The following is a 14,976-nucleotide window of genomic DNA, read 5'->3' on the forward strand; positions in this document are numbered from 1 at the left end:
TCCAGGACATACTGGCAGATGGGCAAGAAATAAGATGTCTTGGTATTCTAGGTGAACATTTGACTGAAGAGTAGGGCTGGGTTGGTGGGTATAGGAGCTATCTTTAAAAAGAAAGGGATATACATAAGTTAAAGAAGCCTTGGAAGTTTGGATGTGACACAAAGTGAACAAAATTCACAGACATTCTTAGGAACGAAGCAACTTTAAAAAAATCTCATGAGCTTCCACTGCTGTCATTTCATGATCACCAACTTAACATCATTATTAAAAACTTTAACCCAAACTAGGTAATTTTGGCAAGCCTATGAATCTGATATCCATTGTTGCTACTACGGAACAAAAGTATTAGTTTCCCCTGGCTTGATTTACCACTATAAATCACATTTAGAAAATGTATAAATGCTCAACATTTGTGGTGGTTTGTTCTGGGTATAAATTTCACTTTTTTACTGACTATGTGGGGAGACATAAAAACAGGCATCAATAAGTCTGTTTCACAGGTAGAAAGTACCAATGAAATAAGAGCTTCTTACTTAACCTAAAATTAATATTTCATTTTGCAATGGAATAGTAGGCAGAAGTGAACTGTACTGTGTGCTCTAATTAAAATTTATAATTACAGGAGGGGTAAACTTAATAATATTAATTTAATTCCATTGGTGGTAAAAGTATTTCTGGCTTTTTAAAGTGTTTGCTATTTGATTCCATTAGGTAAATTAGTAAAGTAAAAATAATTCTCCAAGAGTAAAAGAACAAAATTGAAAGCAAGTTTAAAAACATACTGTAATAGAAGAAAATTCTGAAAAATAAATGTCATACCCCCTGAAACATATTTGTAGAAAACAAAAGCAGAAGCAAAGTTCATGTTTGACTCCTCAGTTAACTACATTTATATAGCTCCATATCCCCATATATTTCAAATCTTGACATTGACATTTCTTCACCAGTAACTAATTTTGTAGAATATAAAGATTTCCAGGAATACATGAAGTCATATTATTAATCAACATAAACAGCCCAAACATTAATATAATTTACATCATTGAAGACTGAATTAACATTGACTCATCGGATATACTGTAATTGCTAAATAACTATAAAATACATTACATTCTGTTCATTACTGTTCCAATTTCAATGTCCTTCTCTATCCACTTCCATTTTTATCTACATTTGCCTAAAAATAATGGAAAAACAAATACTTACCAAAATGGTGGTAACAATCAAAGAACGATTGGATAAGGAATCTGTGATGTTGGCTGGCTTTCCCTTTTGACTTTCTGTCATATTCAGGCCACTGGCTGGATCCCAAGTTCCAATCTATAAAATAGCATATGTACTTTGTAAATTGTCCATCAGGCACCTGGGAGAGAGTACTGCAAGAGAAAGTTAAGGCTGCTAACACTTATTATTCACCTCTGCTGCATTATCTGCTGTCGTTAAAGTAAAGGCTGCTTGTTTTAAGCATGATTCACTGCTCTGTGAAGTGTGACCAGTGAAGTGTGACATTAAAGAACAAAATGATCCACTGCACCTCTACAGTCAGTGTGGGAACTTAATTTTCCATTGAAACTTTTATTCACCAAGATAAACCACATTTGATGATCCCTTGATAGCTAGCTAGAAATCATTAATAGCTTATATCTTTTACTGTAATGGATCTATTTCATCCTCTCATTATAAAGATAGAATGTCATATTATACAGACTAAGCTAAAAGACATAGTAAAACCTGGGAATCCAGGATAAATTTATAGGTAAAAGCAAGCTTAAGGTAGGCATTGGCTAGTATGCTATACAACCCCCAATAATGCAACGCCATATCTATGATTATCTCTGGAGCTTTTAAAAATACACCTTTGCAGCTTTTAAGATAGTCCCAGGAAAGGAGATTATAGTTATCTCATCCAGATAAGTATTCCAATACTCTCTGTACTTTATTAAATATGAATCGTAATCTAACTAGTACCTTCTGATAGATTAAACCATCTACTCTGAGTTTTCAGACGTTTTATACCTACTGAACACAGTCTATGCGATGGCATAGCCAAGCTTCTGGAAGACAAATATAAAAATAGCATGCTACAGAATTCATAGGTTGGGTGATATTGACATCTACACTATCACACTATCATGTAACAGTGGTCACCATAAGGGAGAACAGAGGCAAAAGAAGAAATTAAGTCAGTAGTTTATTTTTCCTCACTCTCTCAAATTACCAATAATTGAATGGCAATCTAAGGATTACTAAATACGAATGAAATTTGTCATCTATATTTTTTGTCATCTATATTTCCCTAGTCAACCATTCAACTATTTTCCTAAAAGGAAGGATTACTATGAGTTTATCTTTAAAATAAACCTTGCAGTATAAATAAAATCACTTTTAAATGACATGTATTTAGCAGATATTATTTATTAATATAGTATCTAAATATATTAACAGGGTCTCATCAGTGTAACCTTACACATATAAATAATAAGATCTTTTTATTTTCTTTATATTTTACCGTCTGACCATTTTTTATTTGCATAATTTCCTCAGTATCTTCTTAAAACATTTATTTCCTTTTAACTGAGGAAACATAATGTAGAAATATTAGTACTTTCTATTATTCATAAGAATAAACATGTCATTCTAATAGTGTGCATTTAACTATAAGAGGAATTCAAAATTGATGCCTAAAAAGAAAAAAAAAAACTCATAATTTTTCTCCCATAGAGTTAATTTTCCTGTTAGTATATTTTTGATGCTTTGTTCCACTAAATGAAAAAAGTCAAACATTTCAGCATGGGGGGAAAATTGACTCAGCATTCTTTCCAAACTAAATTGCCTACAGGCCAATTAAACTTCTTCATGTCAGAATATAATGACCACAGTGTCACAAAGACAGAGTCTTATTCCAATTCAATAATGGGTCAATAATAAAAGATTTCTGGGGTCAGTTAGGCAACATCAATGTGTGAAATAATGAGGCATAAGCCAGTAGGAAACATTTCCAAGGAGAGGTAAACATTTTGTAAGTTTTACAAAATTTCAAGGCAGAGGAACCAGTAGGGGCCACAATCTCAATCTCCTGTCATCCTCACAGAGCTCTGCACCTTGGGGCTGCATGTTCCCAAAGCAGGTGCCTTTGTTGTTTTTTTGTTTTTGTTTTTTAAATTCCCAGCAAAACACAACTAGGGCTGATAGAGAACCTGCCAAGAACTTGGGTAGGTTGGGGTAGAGGGCATAAACACTAGAATGTCTGCTGACCTAATTAAAGCATTTCAAATTCAAAACACATGAAAACACTCTTGCTAAGCAAAACAAATCTGTAGTTGTGTTTGGAGTGACTGATACTTCCAATGCCTGGTCTATAATAAATACCTATCATATATTTGTTCCCCTGGAGCTATTCTTATTTTTTTCACTATCGACTAAATAGCTATATTATTCATACCTATAATTCTACCAACCAAAGCAATGCCAAACATTATTTGCCTACTGTCGTCTGTCTACCTGATGTCATCCTCAAGTTTAACCAACAAGTTTTCAATTTTTAACCAAGTTACTAATACAAAGTATTTCTCATTTCACTTCATGCCACTTATCATAATTACTTTTATCAATAATAATTTAGCTAAATATTCACTCATCATCTAAACATACTTAAGTATTTTCATTCTGTGTCAGTTGCTTTTCTAGTACCATTTGGTCACAGGAATTCTGGCATAGGTATAATTGTATGGATCATAATTTCCTATGGCTTTACACTTTTAAATCAAATAAAATTTATATATTCCTAGAAGAGATTCCTAGATTGTAGACTGTATTATTCAAAATATGGCGTATTCTCAATCTATCGAGGAAACTGTTATTAGTGATTTTGTTTTGTTTTACTGATAAGAACCACAGAACAAGACACTGCTAAGGGAAGCCAAATTTAACATGGCAACTGTGGTTCAAAACCCCAGGTCTGAACAGGCTAATACACTTTGGACAGGGGAACTGGAAAAGATGGATTGTGAAACATCCTGATCCTGCAGCATTCTCTTCCAGTCTCACTTTTTATTTATTTATTTATTTATTTATTTATTTATTTATTGAGAGAGATTGTTGCTATAGGGCACATGTGTTCTCCAAAGAAAGAGAGACAGACAGAGAGACAGAAAGTGAGAAATCACCCCCCAAGGGAGATGGTCACACTGAAACCCGGTCTTGTCCATTCTCCTCTTAGGATTTTGGGCATGCACGCACACACACCTGGCATGAGTTTTGAGCTATTAGGTCTGGACCTGAACTGTGGTCAACATGGAAATCCAGCAATGTAACAATCATGCCATCTGCTGATCCTTCCCAGTCTCACTTTTTCAATATGAACACAAGCACTCTATGATAAACAAAAGGGGAATAAAAGAACCAAGGAGTAATTCAGGACAATCTTTTATTTGTTCCTTCTATTTCTGGAACTGTAATTTATTTTAGATAGAAATCATATATATTATACATATGTTTTAAGTATTTTATTATTAAGGTTTTAGTAAACACACTTATTTATAAGTGTTTGTCCAAAAATTTTATTATTTTAAAAATAGATTCCTAGAATTAGAATTACTGAACACAAATAATATGAGCTGCTAAGACTGTTAGTCTGTTACCAAATAGCTTTCCACAATTATTGTTTTACTTGTTACTCTTTTTCCCCTTTTAGTCATGGCAGTTTCCCTAAGAGAACTATCTTTCTAAGAATTCATCTTTTATTTTTAAATGTTTAACTTACATAATTAGGTGATTTTAGAGAGGTTTATTACTGCTATGTCTTAATTTTTAGATAGTGTTTTATTGATGTAAAATAACGTTTTATTATAATTAATTCTTTTCACCTAATCTTCCAATATCTATTATCAATTAAGCTCATATTTTCATTATCTGTGCATTTGCTCTTGCTGATAAATCACTAGGTACATTTTTTACTTTAACATATTTTTCATTTATGTATTTCTTTTTTAAAAGAATTATTTGATTAAACTTTATGTATTTATTTTAATTTGACCAGAGAGGGACAGGGTGTGAGAGAGAGAGGGAGAGAAAGCGAGAAAGCAAGTTGCCAGGTCTGGGACTTGAACCGTAATCAGCCATGTGGGAGTCCAGTGCCCTTAACCACATGCCATCTTCCAGTCTCTTACAGATTTCTTTATACACAGCTCATCTGTGGATTTTTTTAAATAACTTTTTCTCCCATTGGAATCTTACATTTAGCCTACCTCTTTTCATATTGTCTGGCTACACTGATTTTGCCCCCCACACTAGGCATTTTTGATAGACAGTTTGTCCTATGGTGATTTGGGAGATAACATAAATTTATATCTACTTATGGGTATTGCCACTTCTGTTTAAACTTCACAATCACATTCTATAATTGAGCCATAAAAATTAAAATAAAATCAACTCTAGGAAAATTCACCACTCTTGATCCATTCCGCAGATACTAAGTCACAGTTTTAGTTATTTTAATCTGGGATTGTGAACACTATCTGGCTATTTGTTTATTTTGCTTTGTATAAGTCATCTCCCATCAAGAAAAAAAATGTAAATTTTGATATAATTTTTAAAACATTATTCATGGGCCAGTCAAGCAAAGTGTTGGTTGTGATGGCTGCATCCACATGACCCACTATTCAGTTCTAGTCCAGACAGGTAGCTTGGAAAATATGATCGGCATGTGTGCCCAAAACCTCGAGTGGAGAATAGAGGAGAAGGGGGTGCAGTGTGGCCCTTCTCCCTGGGGTGATTTCTTACTTTTTCTCTCTCTCTCTCTTTCTCTCTCTCCAGCAAGCACACGTACCATACAGCAAAACACACACACACAAAAAAAAATTATTGAAAACTGTCTTTCTGTGAGTTTAATCTTTTTGATATTCATTAGGATTTCTAGTCATAATTTCTTCTTCAGTGAGGAAAGTTAGTTTATTTTTTATTTAGTATTGTTTTATAAAAGACAATTTACTTATGAAGGATAACTATATGACATACTTTTATCTGTTTGCAGACTTGAAATTACATGTATATATATAATTTTTTACATAGACGTGTGTGTGTATACATATATATGTGTGTGTGTGTATATATACATATATATATAAACTTGCCTCAATAAGACATATTGTGTTAAAACCTTCTTCCTTCGGAATTCTGCAAGTCCTTTTATTTTTTTCTAATATTTAGTATTTAAAATAGAGTAGCCAAATAACTTTTTTTTGTTGTTCTTAAATACTTTTCTTTAAAGCTTTTTCAGAACCCTCTATTTGGAACTCTTAAATGTCAATCTGAACACATTAGGTTGTCAGAAAAGTCATGATGTATTTTTCTATGTTTTTCTATGCAAAAATGCATCATGACTTTTCAAACAACCCAATATCTCTTGATATATATACATATATGTGTGTGTGTGTGTATTTATATGAGTATATATAGATGCATGCTATATGTCTATTTATAAATGAATGTGTATATCATGTATATATAACCACTTGTGCAATGTGTCTCTTATAATTCATGCATATATTGGTTTTGTCTATAAATATATTTATATCAATGGAGAGAAAAATGTTATTTTTAAGTTATATTTGTCAAAAGAATAATGCCTTTCTCCATTTTCTGAAGGTGGATTTTATTGCATCTTAAAGTTTTCCTGAATTATTCATGTTGTCATGTCTTCTATACATGTTATATTCTTTATATAAAACACTTTTTCCTCTTTTACTACTTGATACATGCTGTCTTGATTACTGCTTCAAAACCTAAGTCAAGCAATTCTGCCTTTGTGTGGCAATGGATGGCCTTGGTCTTTGTTTTTTTCATATAGAATAACTTATGTATACTTTCAGTTCAGTATCACATTACATTTTAATTATTTTCTTATGGATTTCTAGTTAAAACTTGAATCTCCTATGGGGGAGAGACTTTGGCTTATTCATCTTTTTATCTGAAGGCCTTTGAATATAGAACATCCTAGAGACTTCACATGTGAGAGCTTTGAATATACTGGTTATACGAAGAAATAAATGTTTTATTTTCCTCATCTCAAAAACGCCATTTATGCATTGCTTTGAACTAAAATTATATTTCATTTTTATTTATCTTATCCTCTTGTGTTAAATTCTAAGTAGCTTGAGAAAAGGAAGCATGTCACCAAACTTTGAATTATAGATAATAAATTTTCAATGAATATTTATTGAATGAATGAGCAGAATATGTGAGTGAATTACTATGTCATTAAAAACTTTCAGACTTTTTTAGGTTGACTTTCCAATCTTTTCCTTCATTTCTCTGTCAAATATTGGACATATATCATGTCTATTGTTTTAGGTTTACAAATTTTCTTTCCCATGTTTTGTTATTCGTATGTTGTTCTTTATGTTTTGTGCAAGTTTTATCTCCACATTATATTTCATATTTGTATTCTGCTGCATGTGTTTACTATGTATTTGCATTATTTTCTAATCTATATTTTATGTTTTTAAATATTATAAGTATCTAAAAATATATTTTATTATTTATCAAGAATTTTTAAATTCTTCATATAATTATTGGCAACTGTTTTTTTCTTTGGTTTCTTTGTTTTACTTTTTCTGTGTAGAAAAAAATTAATTCTCACAATGATTTTAAAGTTATTTGTCTTATTAATTAGTTTATATTTTTGTTGTTGACAGCTTTCTCAGTATCAATTTCATTTTGTAAACCATTATATTCAAAGAATGTTTCTGTGTCCTTTTCTGAGCTATGTAACTGTTTATCTCATCTTTAATTAGCATCTCATAATTTCTCCTGAAAGTACATGTCAGTTCTGTTTCATGTAAGCAGGATTAGTAGGACATGTTTATTATTCTCTGCGGAATTTGTAGGAATAATCTATCTGACAACTATATCAGAAACTTTCTTAAGTGGGAACATAATAAATATTTCAGTTAGGTTTAAAAATATTAGTTCTAAATGAAATCAGGCTTATTAAAAGTTAAGAAATAATTCAAATTCATCACTTAAAAAAAATTTAGCACAATAAAAACTACCAGAATTCTCTTAGCCCTATTTATTTTTTTCTGACATTTCCTAACAAAATATCAGTGAGATTCTGATAGAATTTAAAACCAAAATGGAATATAGCTTTTCTATTATATAACAAAATAAAAGAGAAAAAGAAAAAGCAATTATTTGATTATACACTGTTTTTATTTCATGTCAGCCCAATATATTAGTCTTGAGCAAAGGGTACATATGATCCTCTCCAAAGAAAGCCTATTTGATATAATAGAAACCATACTCCATCATGTTTCAGATGATCTTAGCCCAATGTGAAGTCTCCATTATTGAATAAGTTTGATAAAAACAAAATTATTGAGTTGAGTTGTCTCTAACCACATGACTTACAAATTATAGTTTTCCTTGAACCAATCTGATTCTAAAAGGAATTTTTTACAAGAAATGGTCCCCCCGAAATATTAATTCAGAATATTAAGAAATGGAAAATGCAAGAAAATATTTTTTAATAAACATGTGCACTGAAGAGATGAATTTTCCCTCTGATTGACTGAATATAGATTGGTCGATGTTCATTTTTCTACTAACTAATATATCCATTTTTTTCTGGATAATTTGCAAGCACAGGTTTCTCAGGCCATGGTACATGAATAGTGGGTGCAGAGATCTTTTTCAACACAGTTATTTTCTTTCTAACTTTTGATGGAAAATTTAAGATTTTTTTTTCCCCTCACTTATTTCACTGCTTCAAATGTTGAATGTGTAAATAAAAAGTAGAGATAGTTACTTGCATTATTATTATTTCATAATCCTTGACATTAAAGTTCAATAGTATTGTTTTCTTATCTCTCAAAGACAAACAAATATTTCATAATGATGCTTACATGCTGTCTGTCCATGAGAATTGCCTAGGAACTGCATTACCTTCATATGTAAGTTAACTGGCCTACAAAGACAGTACAAAAAAAAAAAAAAAACCTTAGTGATTAGTTTCCTGGAACTATCTATCTTCCAGTTTCAAAAGATTTCATCATTTGAGAAATACATTGCTAATATAAAGACAATAAATCAATAAGAATATAATCATATCATACAAAGGAAGAGTAATCTTAACATATTTAGAATTTTATTTCTGGCTAGGGAAAATTTAGCCCTAAACTTAACTGAAGAGTCAAGAGACATGTGGTAATGTTGACTTTTTTAAAATAAAATTGAATCAGTGAATTCAATGTTCCCAAATATGTTGATATAATAACATTCATTTAAGAATTTTTAAAGAATTATTTATTTTATTTATTATTATTTTTGAATTTAAACAAAGAGAGATACAGAGAGAGAGAGAGAGAGAGAGAGAGAGGGGGAAAGTGAGAAAGCAAGCCTCCATGTCCGGATATCAAGCTGCATTCAGCTATGTGGAAGTCCACTGCTTTAGCTACCATGACACCTACTGGCCCTCATTTAAGAATAATTTTTCCCAGGGTAAAAATTTCCTATGTGATGTGGTTTGAAATCAAATCAATGCATTACAATTTTATGTAGCATATAGGTTTTAATTCAAATTCCATAGTTGCAAGGAAAGAACACAATATTAGGTATTCTCTGGTAAAATGAAATTAGGGATGTTGCGGATCAAAACAAGAAATCTGTGCCCTTAATCAACCCTATTGATTTCTAAGCCTTAATATTATCTATAAATAGTTTTTAAAAATATTTTCCATCGTACGATTTTTCACTTATTAAGTAAAATAATAGCAATAAGATTCTGATACACACAACAAAACACCAGTACAATTCTGAAACAGGGCATATAATAATTCTGTAGGGCTGGCAGGTGACATAGTGGTTAAGGCACTGGACTCCCACATGGACAACTGCTATTTGAGTCCCAGACCTGGGTGGCTTGAAACTCATGCTGGGCATACGTGTATGTGTGCCCCAAATGCCAGGAGGAGAAGGGAATTGCAGCATGGCCATTTCCCTAGGGGGTGATTTCTTGCTTACTCTCTCTCTAGTGAGTCCAATTAACCTTTATCAGAAAGCTCTCTCTTCAAAAATAATAATAATAATAATAGCAATTCTATGTAAGAGTTAGACAAATTAAACAGTTAACATCACAAAGAAAGAAACTAGGCTTGGATCCTTTCTCAGATGTATTTTTTTTATGAAGCAAAAAAACAACACTTCTGACTGACTTAAAGATTAGTAGTCAGCATAATTATTATTATGCTTTACTAGAGAGAGACAAAAGAAATCTCAGTTCCTGGGGAAGTTGGGGGTCATTGTTGCCATGGGGACAGTAATGTATGTTCCAAATGCCATCAAAAAGAGGAAGATAAAAATGGCTATGTATCAGAGATATAGAAATCCACCAAAGAGGGACCAGCAGTTAGCATAATGGCTATGTTGCTGGACTCCCACGTAGTCGACCACGGTTCGCATCCCAAACCCGGTGGCTTAAACTCACGCCAGGCGCGTGTGCGTGCCCTAGATCCCGAAAGAAGAATGGAGGAGAAGGGATTGCGGCATGGCCATCCCCCCTGGGGGGTGATTTCTTGCTTTCTGTCTCTCTGTCTCTGTCCGTTCGGCGAGCACACACACCCTATAGTGAAAAACTCTACAAAAAAAGAAAAGAAAAAAAGAAGTCCACCAAAGAAATAGCTCTCACCTATCTAAGTGGACTTTTAGATTTAGATACATGTAAATTCCATTAAGATACCTTTTCATTGGAGGTTAATGAGTACAGTATTCTATAGGCAAGATAATCGTCAATAATAAATATGTCTATATAAATTACTATGATTTCTTTAAAAACATAGTGTAAAAAAAATCTTCAGAAAGCACTTTGAAACATGCTTTGATTCTGGAACATATATGCCTGTAAACTCAGACAAAATTTTATTGCTAATTTCCACCCTCTCAATATATTATGTAAATATTTGAGTTTGCAGTGAGAAGTACACTGATTACTGATGCAAGCAGTGACTATTCAGAAAGTACAGGTGTTGAAAGTTAAAATGAAGCTTCACTTGAAAGTGAAATATGACAAATACAAACTTTTAAAGGTTCCAAATATAGACTATATTGCATTAAATTATTTATAAATATTATAATTAATATTATACATTCTTTTTTTAAATTTGCCATAAGGCACAGGTATTTGTTGGAGAGAGACAACAAGAGCGAGAATGAGTGAGGTGGAGAGTGAGCAAGCACCCCACCTCAGGGTGGATAGGCACACTGAAATCCTTTCTCTTTCATTCTCCTGTTGGGACTTTGGGTACACACACATGCACCCCATATGTTTTTTGAGGTGCAAGGTTCAGGATTCAAACCACTCAGCCATGTGGGATCCAGTCACCTACCACCAGGATACCAGCTGTCCTTACATATTTTTATATTTATATAAGTTATAAAATATTCATAAATATTTATGCAATAAATAACAATTTATAAAATTTTAACTTTACACAAACTGACAATTATATAATCCATGTGATACATTTTTGTACCAACTTCTTTTTACCAAGATTTTCCCAAGGATACAAGTTAATAATTTATTTATTATACTCATTTTATTATAAAAAACACTGAGGCAAACACACTGTGTGATTTTTCCTATTCCTGAACACTTTGGGTCCCTTAACACACCCTGGCCAGATAAATTTAGTAGCTCCATCTTTTTCTCAAAATTAGTATAAGTTAATACACAAAGACGATTTTTAGTTTGCTAGCATGTGCACTCACTGGAAAGAGACAGAAAGAAGTAAAATGAGACAGAGGGAATGTGAGAGAACATCGCCCATTAGGGATGGTCACACTTCAATCCCTTAGTCTCCATTTCTCCTTTCTAGACTTTGGGCATGGCTTGTCTGTCCAAAACTCAAATCTCAAACCACATGGTTGGCTATGTGGGATCCAACAGCTCAACCACCACACAGTTGACTGGCTCCACAAAGCCAATTTTATTTTATTTTTTATTTTTTTTTTATTTTTAGATTTTGCAATAGAGCATTATTTACTCACTGGAGAGACAGAGAGAGGGATTTGAGAAATTATATCCCCAGAAGGGATGACTATGCCACAACCCATTTCCCCATTTCCTTCATTTTCCTCTTGGGATTTGGGCAAGCATTCACACGTGTCAGGTATGATTTTCAAGCCACTGAGTCTGGGGTTCAAAACACAGCCAGTCATACAGTAATTCAATGCCCTAACTACCACACCGCCTGCTGGCCCAATTTTAATAAGGTTTTATTGTGTCTTTTCTATTGAGAACAAGAGGAATTTTATTTTCCAATGTATATTTTAACATAACTATCATATTCAAGAGAATACCAATAAAATAGCCAGAATAACAAATTTGATGCTAGAGAAAAAAATAGGAGAATACACAAGAATAATTTTAGTTTATACTTCTACCTGGACAAATCCATTTGAACCACCAAGAAAGTATAATAGTGAATGACTTTTTTTTCCTTCAAAACACACACAGTACATTGTGATTACCAGGACGTTCTGTATGAAAATTCAGTTATGTGGCAGGATTAAGTGATTTTAGTATTGCATTATATTTTCTTACAGAAGGAAGAAAATTTCAATAAATTTAAGTGGTTCTTTTTCCCAAAATGGCCTCTAGGTAGCTCTTTTTGGCAATGGAAATGCACCATTATCACGTAGGGTCATCAGCTCAATCCAAACCTATTTTGTGTAAAATCCTTCCAACCCTTTTGCTGTAAACTGAATTCTTTTGAAGTTATATTCTAAGAGCCTTCTGAATATTTCTGTAAAATATTATGCCATTAGTCATGTGTTTTCTAAAGCTGGTCTTTCCGAATAACATAGCTAAGCTTCAGAGAACTAAGTAAGTTAGACTAAACCATTTCCAATGATAAATCACTTTCTGGATGCATATGCTTTAAAAAAGATTATCAGTTATAAAAAAATTTGTAAATTTTCTCTTCAGTCAATATTTTCATCCTTATTGTTTTTGCTATTCCTCCTCCTTTCACATGACTTTAGTAATTTCATCAACAGACCGAATATACAGATGGACATTTGTCAATGTAGGGCAATAGAATTTTGACCTAAAACCTCTAGAGCAAACATTCTAGAAAGCCAAACCATACCACTGAAGTAATCAGCCCAGAATGACTAGAATTTTTTCTTCAACTGCTGGCTTTTATATTTTTTTGCCACTCCTCTGACTCAAGATCAACCACAAAACGTCAAATATACTCTTGAAACCCATCATCCAAATTGTTCTTGTTCTAGTTGTATCCCTCCAGTTTCTTCATGTCAGTAATCTCCAATCAGAACACATCTAAGGCCTTCTCTACATTCTACTATAAAACTTCTCCACTCCTTTGCCTACATTTGAACGTCTTCTTAGTGCAAGCAAGGGCTAGCTCCTTTCCTAAAGTAACTCTGAACAATTGCTTGTTTTGGGCCAAAATGCAGCACAGTGGTTAAACACTCTGCAGAGGCAGCCAAGTATCATATAGCCAGCCACCGTTTGAATACCAGCCCTGGTGACTCAACAAATATGCCAGGCTTGTGTGTACATGTTCAGGATCCTGACTGGATGGAAGAACAGAGAAAAAAGAGATTGTGGACTGGAACCCAGTGGGAAGTGTTTCTCTCTCACTCTCTCATGCACCCTGTGGCATTAAAAAAGTAACCTCTATTTGTTCTTATTTGGATTTGTTTATTTTTATACAATAAACTTACAATAAGAGAAAAAGGGGAACATTTATAAGAATAATTTTTACTCTTTGATGTAATATTGGAGACTCAGCAAGTTTTAAATTGCACTCTTTAGGAGGGCACATTTGCCACTGTTGCAACATGCATCCTTTTATGTTCAGACTTCAGCCTCTCCTCCTGCACTCTAAATCCTTAACCCCACTTCAGTCCATTGACACTTTAACTATTGACTCTCTCCTCCCACTCCAAAGATATGGAGCAAAGCTTGAAAAAAATGACAAACTATACTGTAGGAAATAGTTCTACATAAGACACTTGAGTAAGCTATGTGAAGCAGCTCTTGTGATTGTTGTAATGATCCTTCATTCATTTAATAGTCAGTAAGTATTTCTTGAGGATATACTATGTGCTAGACAGTTTACTTGGCCTTAGTATGTAATGGTGAGAATGAGGAAATACTTTTTTCTACCTAATAGGACTTGTATTCTAGCTAGGGAGATAGCCCGTTTTTTAAAGAGTACACAACATGACCATGTAAGTATGCATTTTGATAAGAGCCATTGAGAAATAAATAGAGAGCACTGTGGGAAATAAATTTGATTAGAGACTTAGGGGAGGTTTATGTAAAGAGGTAATATTTAACATGAGCCCCTCAGGGTGAATTAAGTGTTCACCAGACAAAGTGGATAGAAATGGGTATTCTAGGCTGGGAAAACACTATTGCCAAAGTAACAGAAACTTTGTTAATGTGAGGAAATAAGAAAATGCCAGAGTAGCTGGAGCAAAGAAAATATCTGAGAGGGTGATAAGACATAGCTAATGCTTTGTAAGTCATGTTTAAATACAATGTGAATATGTGGAAGGGTTTAAATAGTAATGAATGAATCAATTATCATGAAAAAAATCTGTCTGGCTCCTGTGGTTTGGGGAATGGATTGTAAATTCTTAATAAAATGGAGAGGCTAGTGGGGACTCCAATGTAGTTTTCCAGGTTAAAGTTACCCTACCTATGATTGTGGTAATGGAAATGGCAAGAAACAGACTCCAAACATATTTTTAAAGGACAATAAAATACACAGTATGGTCTTTGAACTGACAGAATTCAAGCTGGGAAACCCACATATGCTATTTTTCATTTCCTATTCTTCAACATTCAATCCCAGGCTCTTAAACAAGGAAGTTGGCCTCTTATTGCATGAGGTAGACAAAGTCAGGAATGGCCTCTTTGGTCTTTTCCCCATTTTTCCCATTCCT

At 33.1% G+C, this 14,976-nt stretch overlaps 1 protein-coding gene across 1 annotated transcript in view; it reads right to left on the reverse strand.

Annotated features, from left to right (window-relative positions):
• GRIK2 (glutamate ionotropic receptor kainate type subunit 2) overlaps positions 1-14,976 on the reverse strand; it is a 775,369-nt gene that overhangs the window by 291,145 nt on the left and 469,248 nt on the right. Inside the window, exon 10 of the mRNA XM_006140134.1 lies at positions 1,207-1,320. Coding sequence (XP_006140196.1) covers positions 1,207-1,320 — 114 coding nt within the window. The remainder of the gene's footprint in view (positions 1-1,206; positions 1,321-14,976) is intronic.

The sequence above is a fragment of the Tupaia chinensis genome, unplaced genomic scaffold, assembly GCF_000334495.1.
Source record: "Tupaia chinensis unplaced genomic scaffold, TupChi_1.0 Scaffold000022_1, whole genome shotgun sequence".
In the NCBI taxonomy this organism is placed as follows: domain Eukaryota; kingdom Metazoa; phylum Chordata; class Mammalia; order Scandentia; family Tupaiidae; genus Tupaia; species Tupaia belangeri.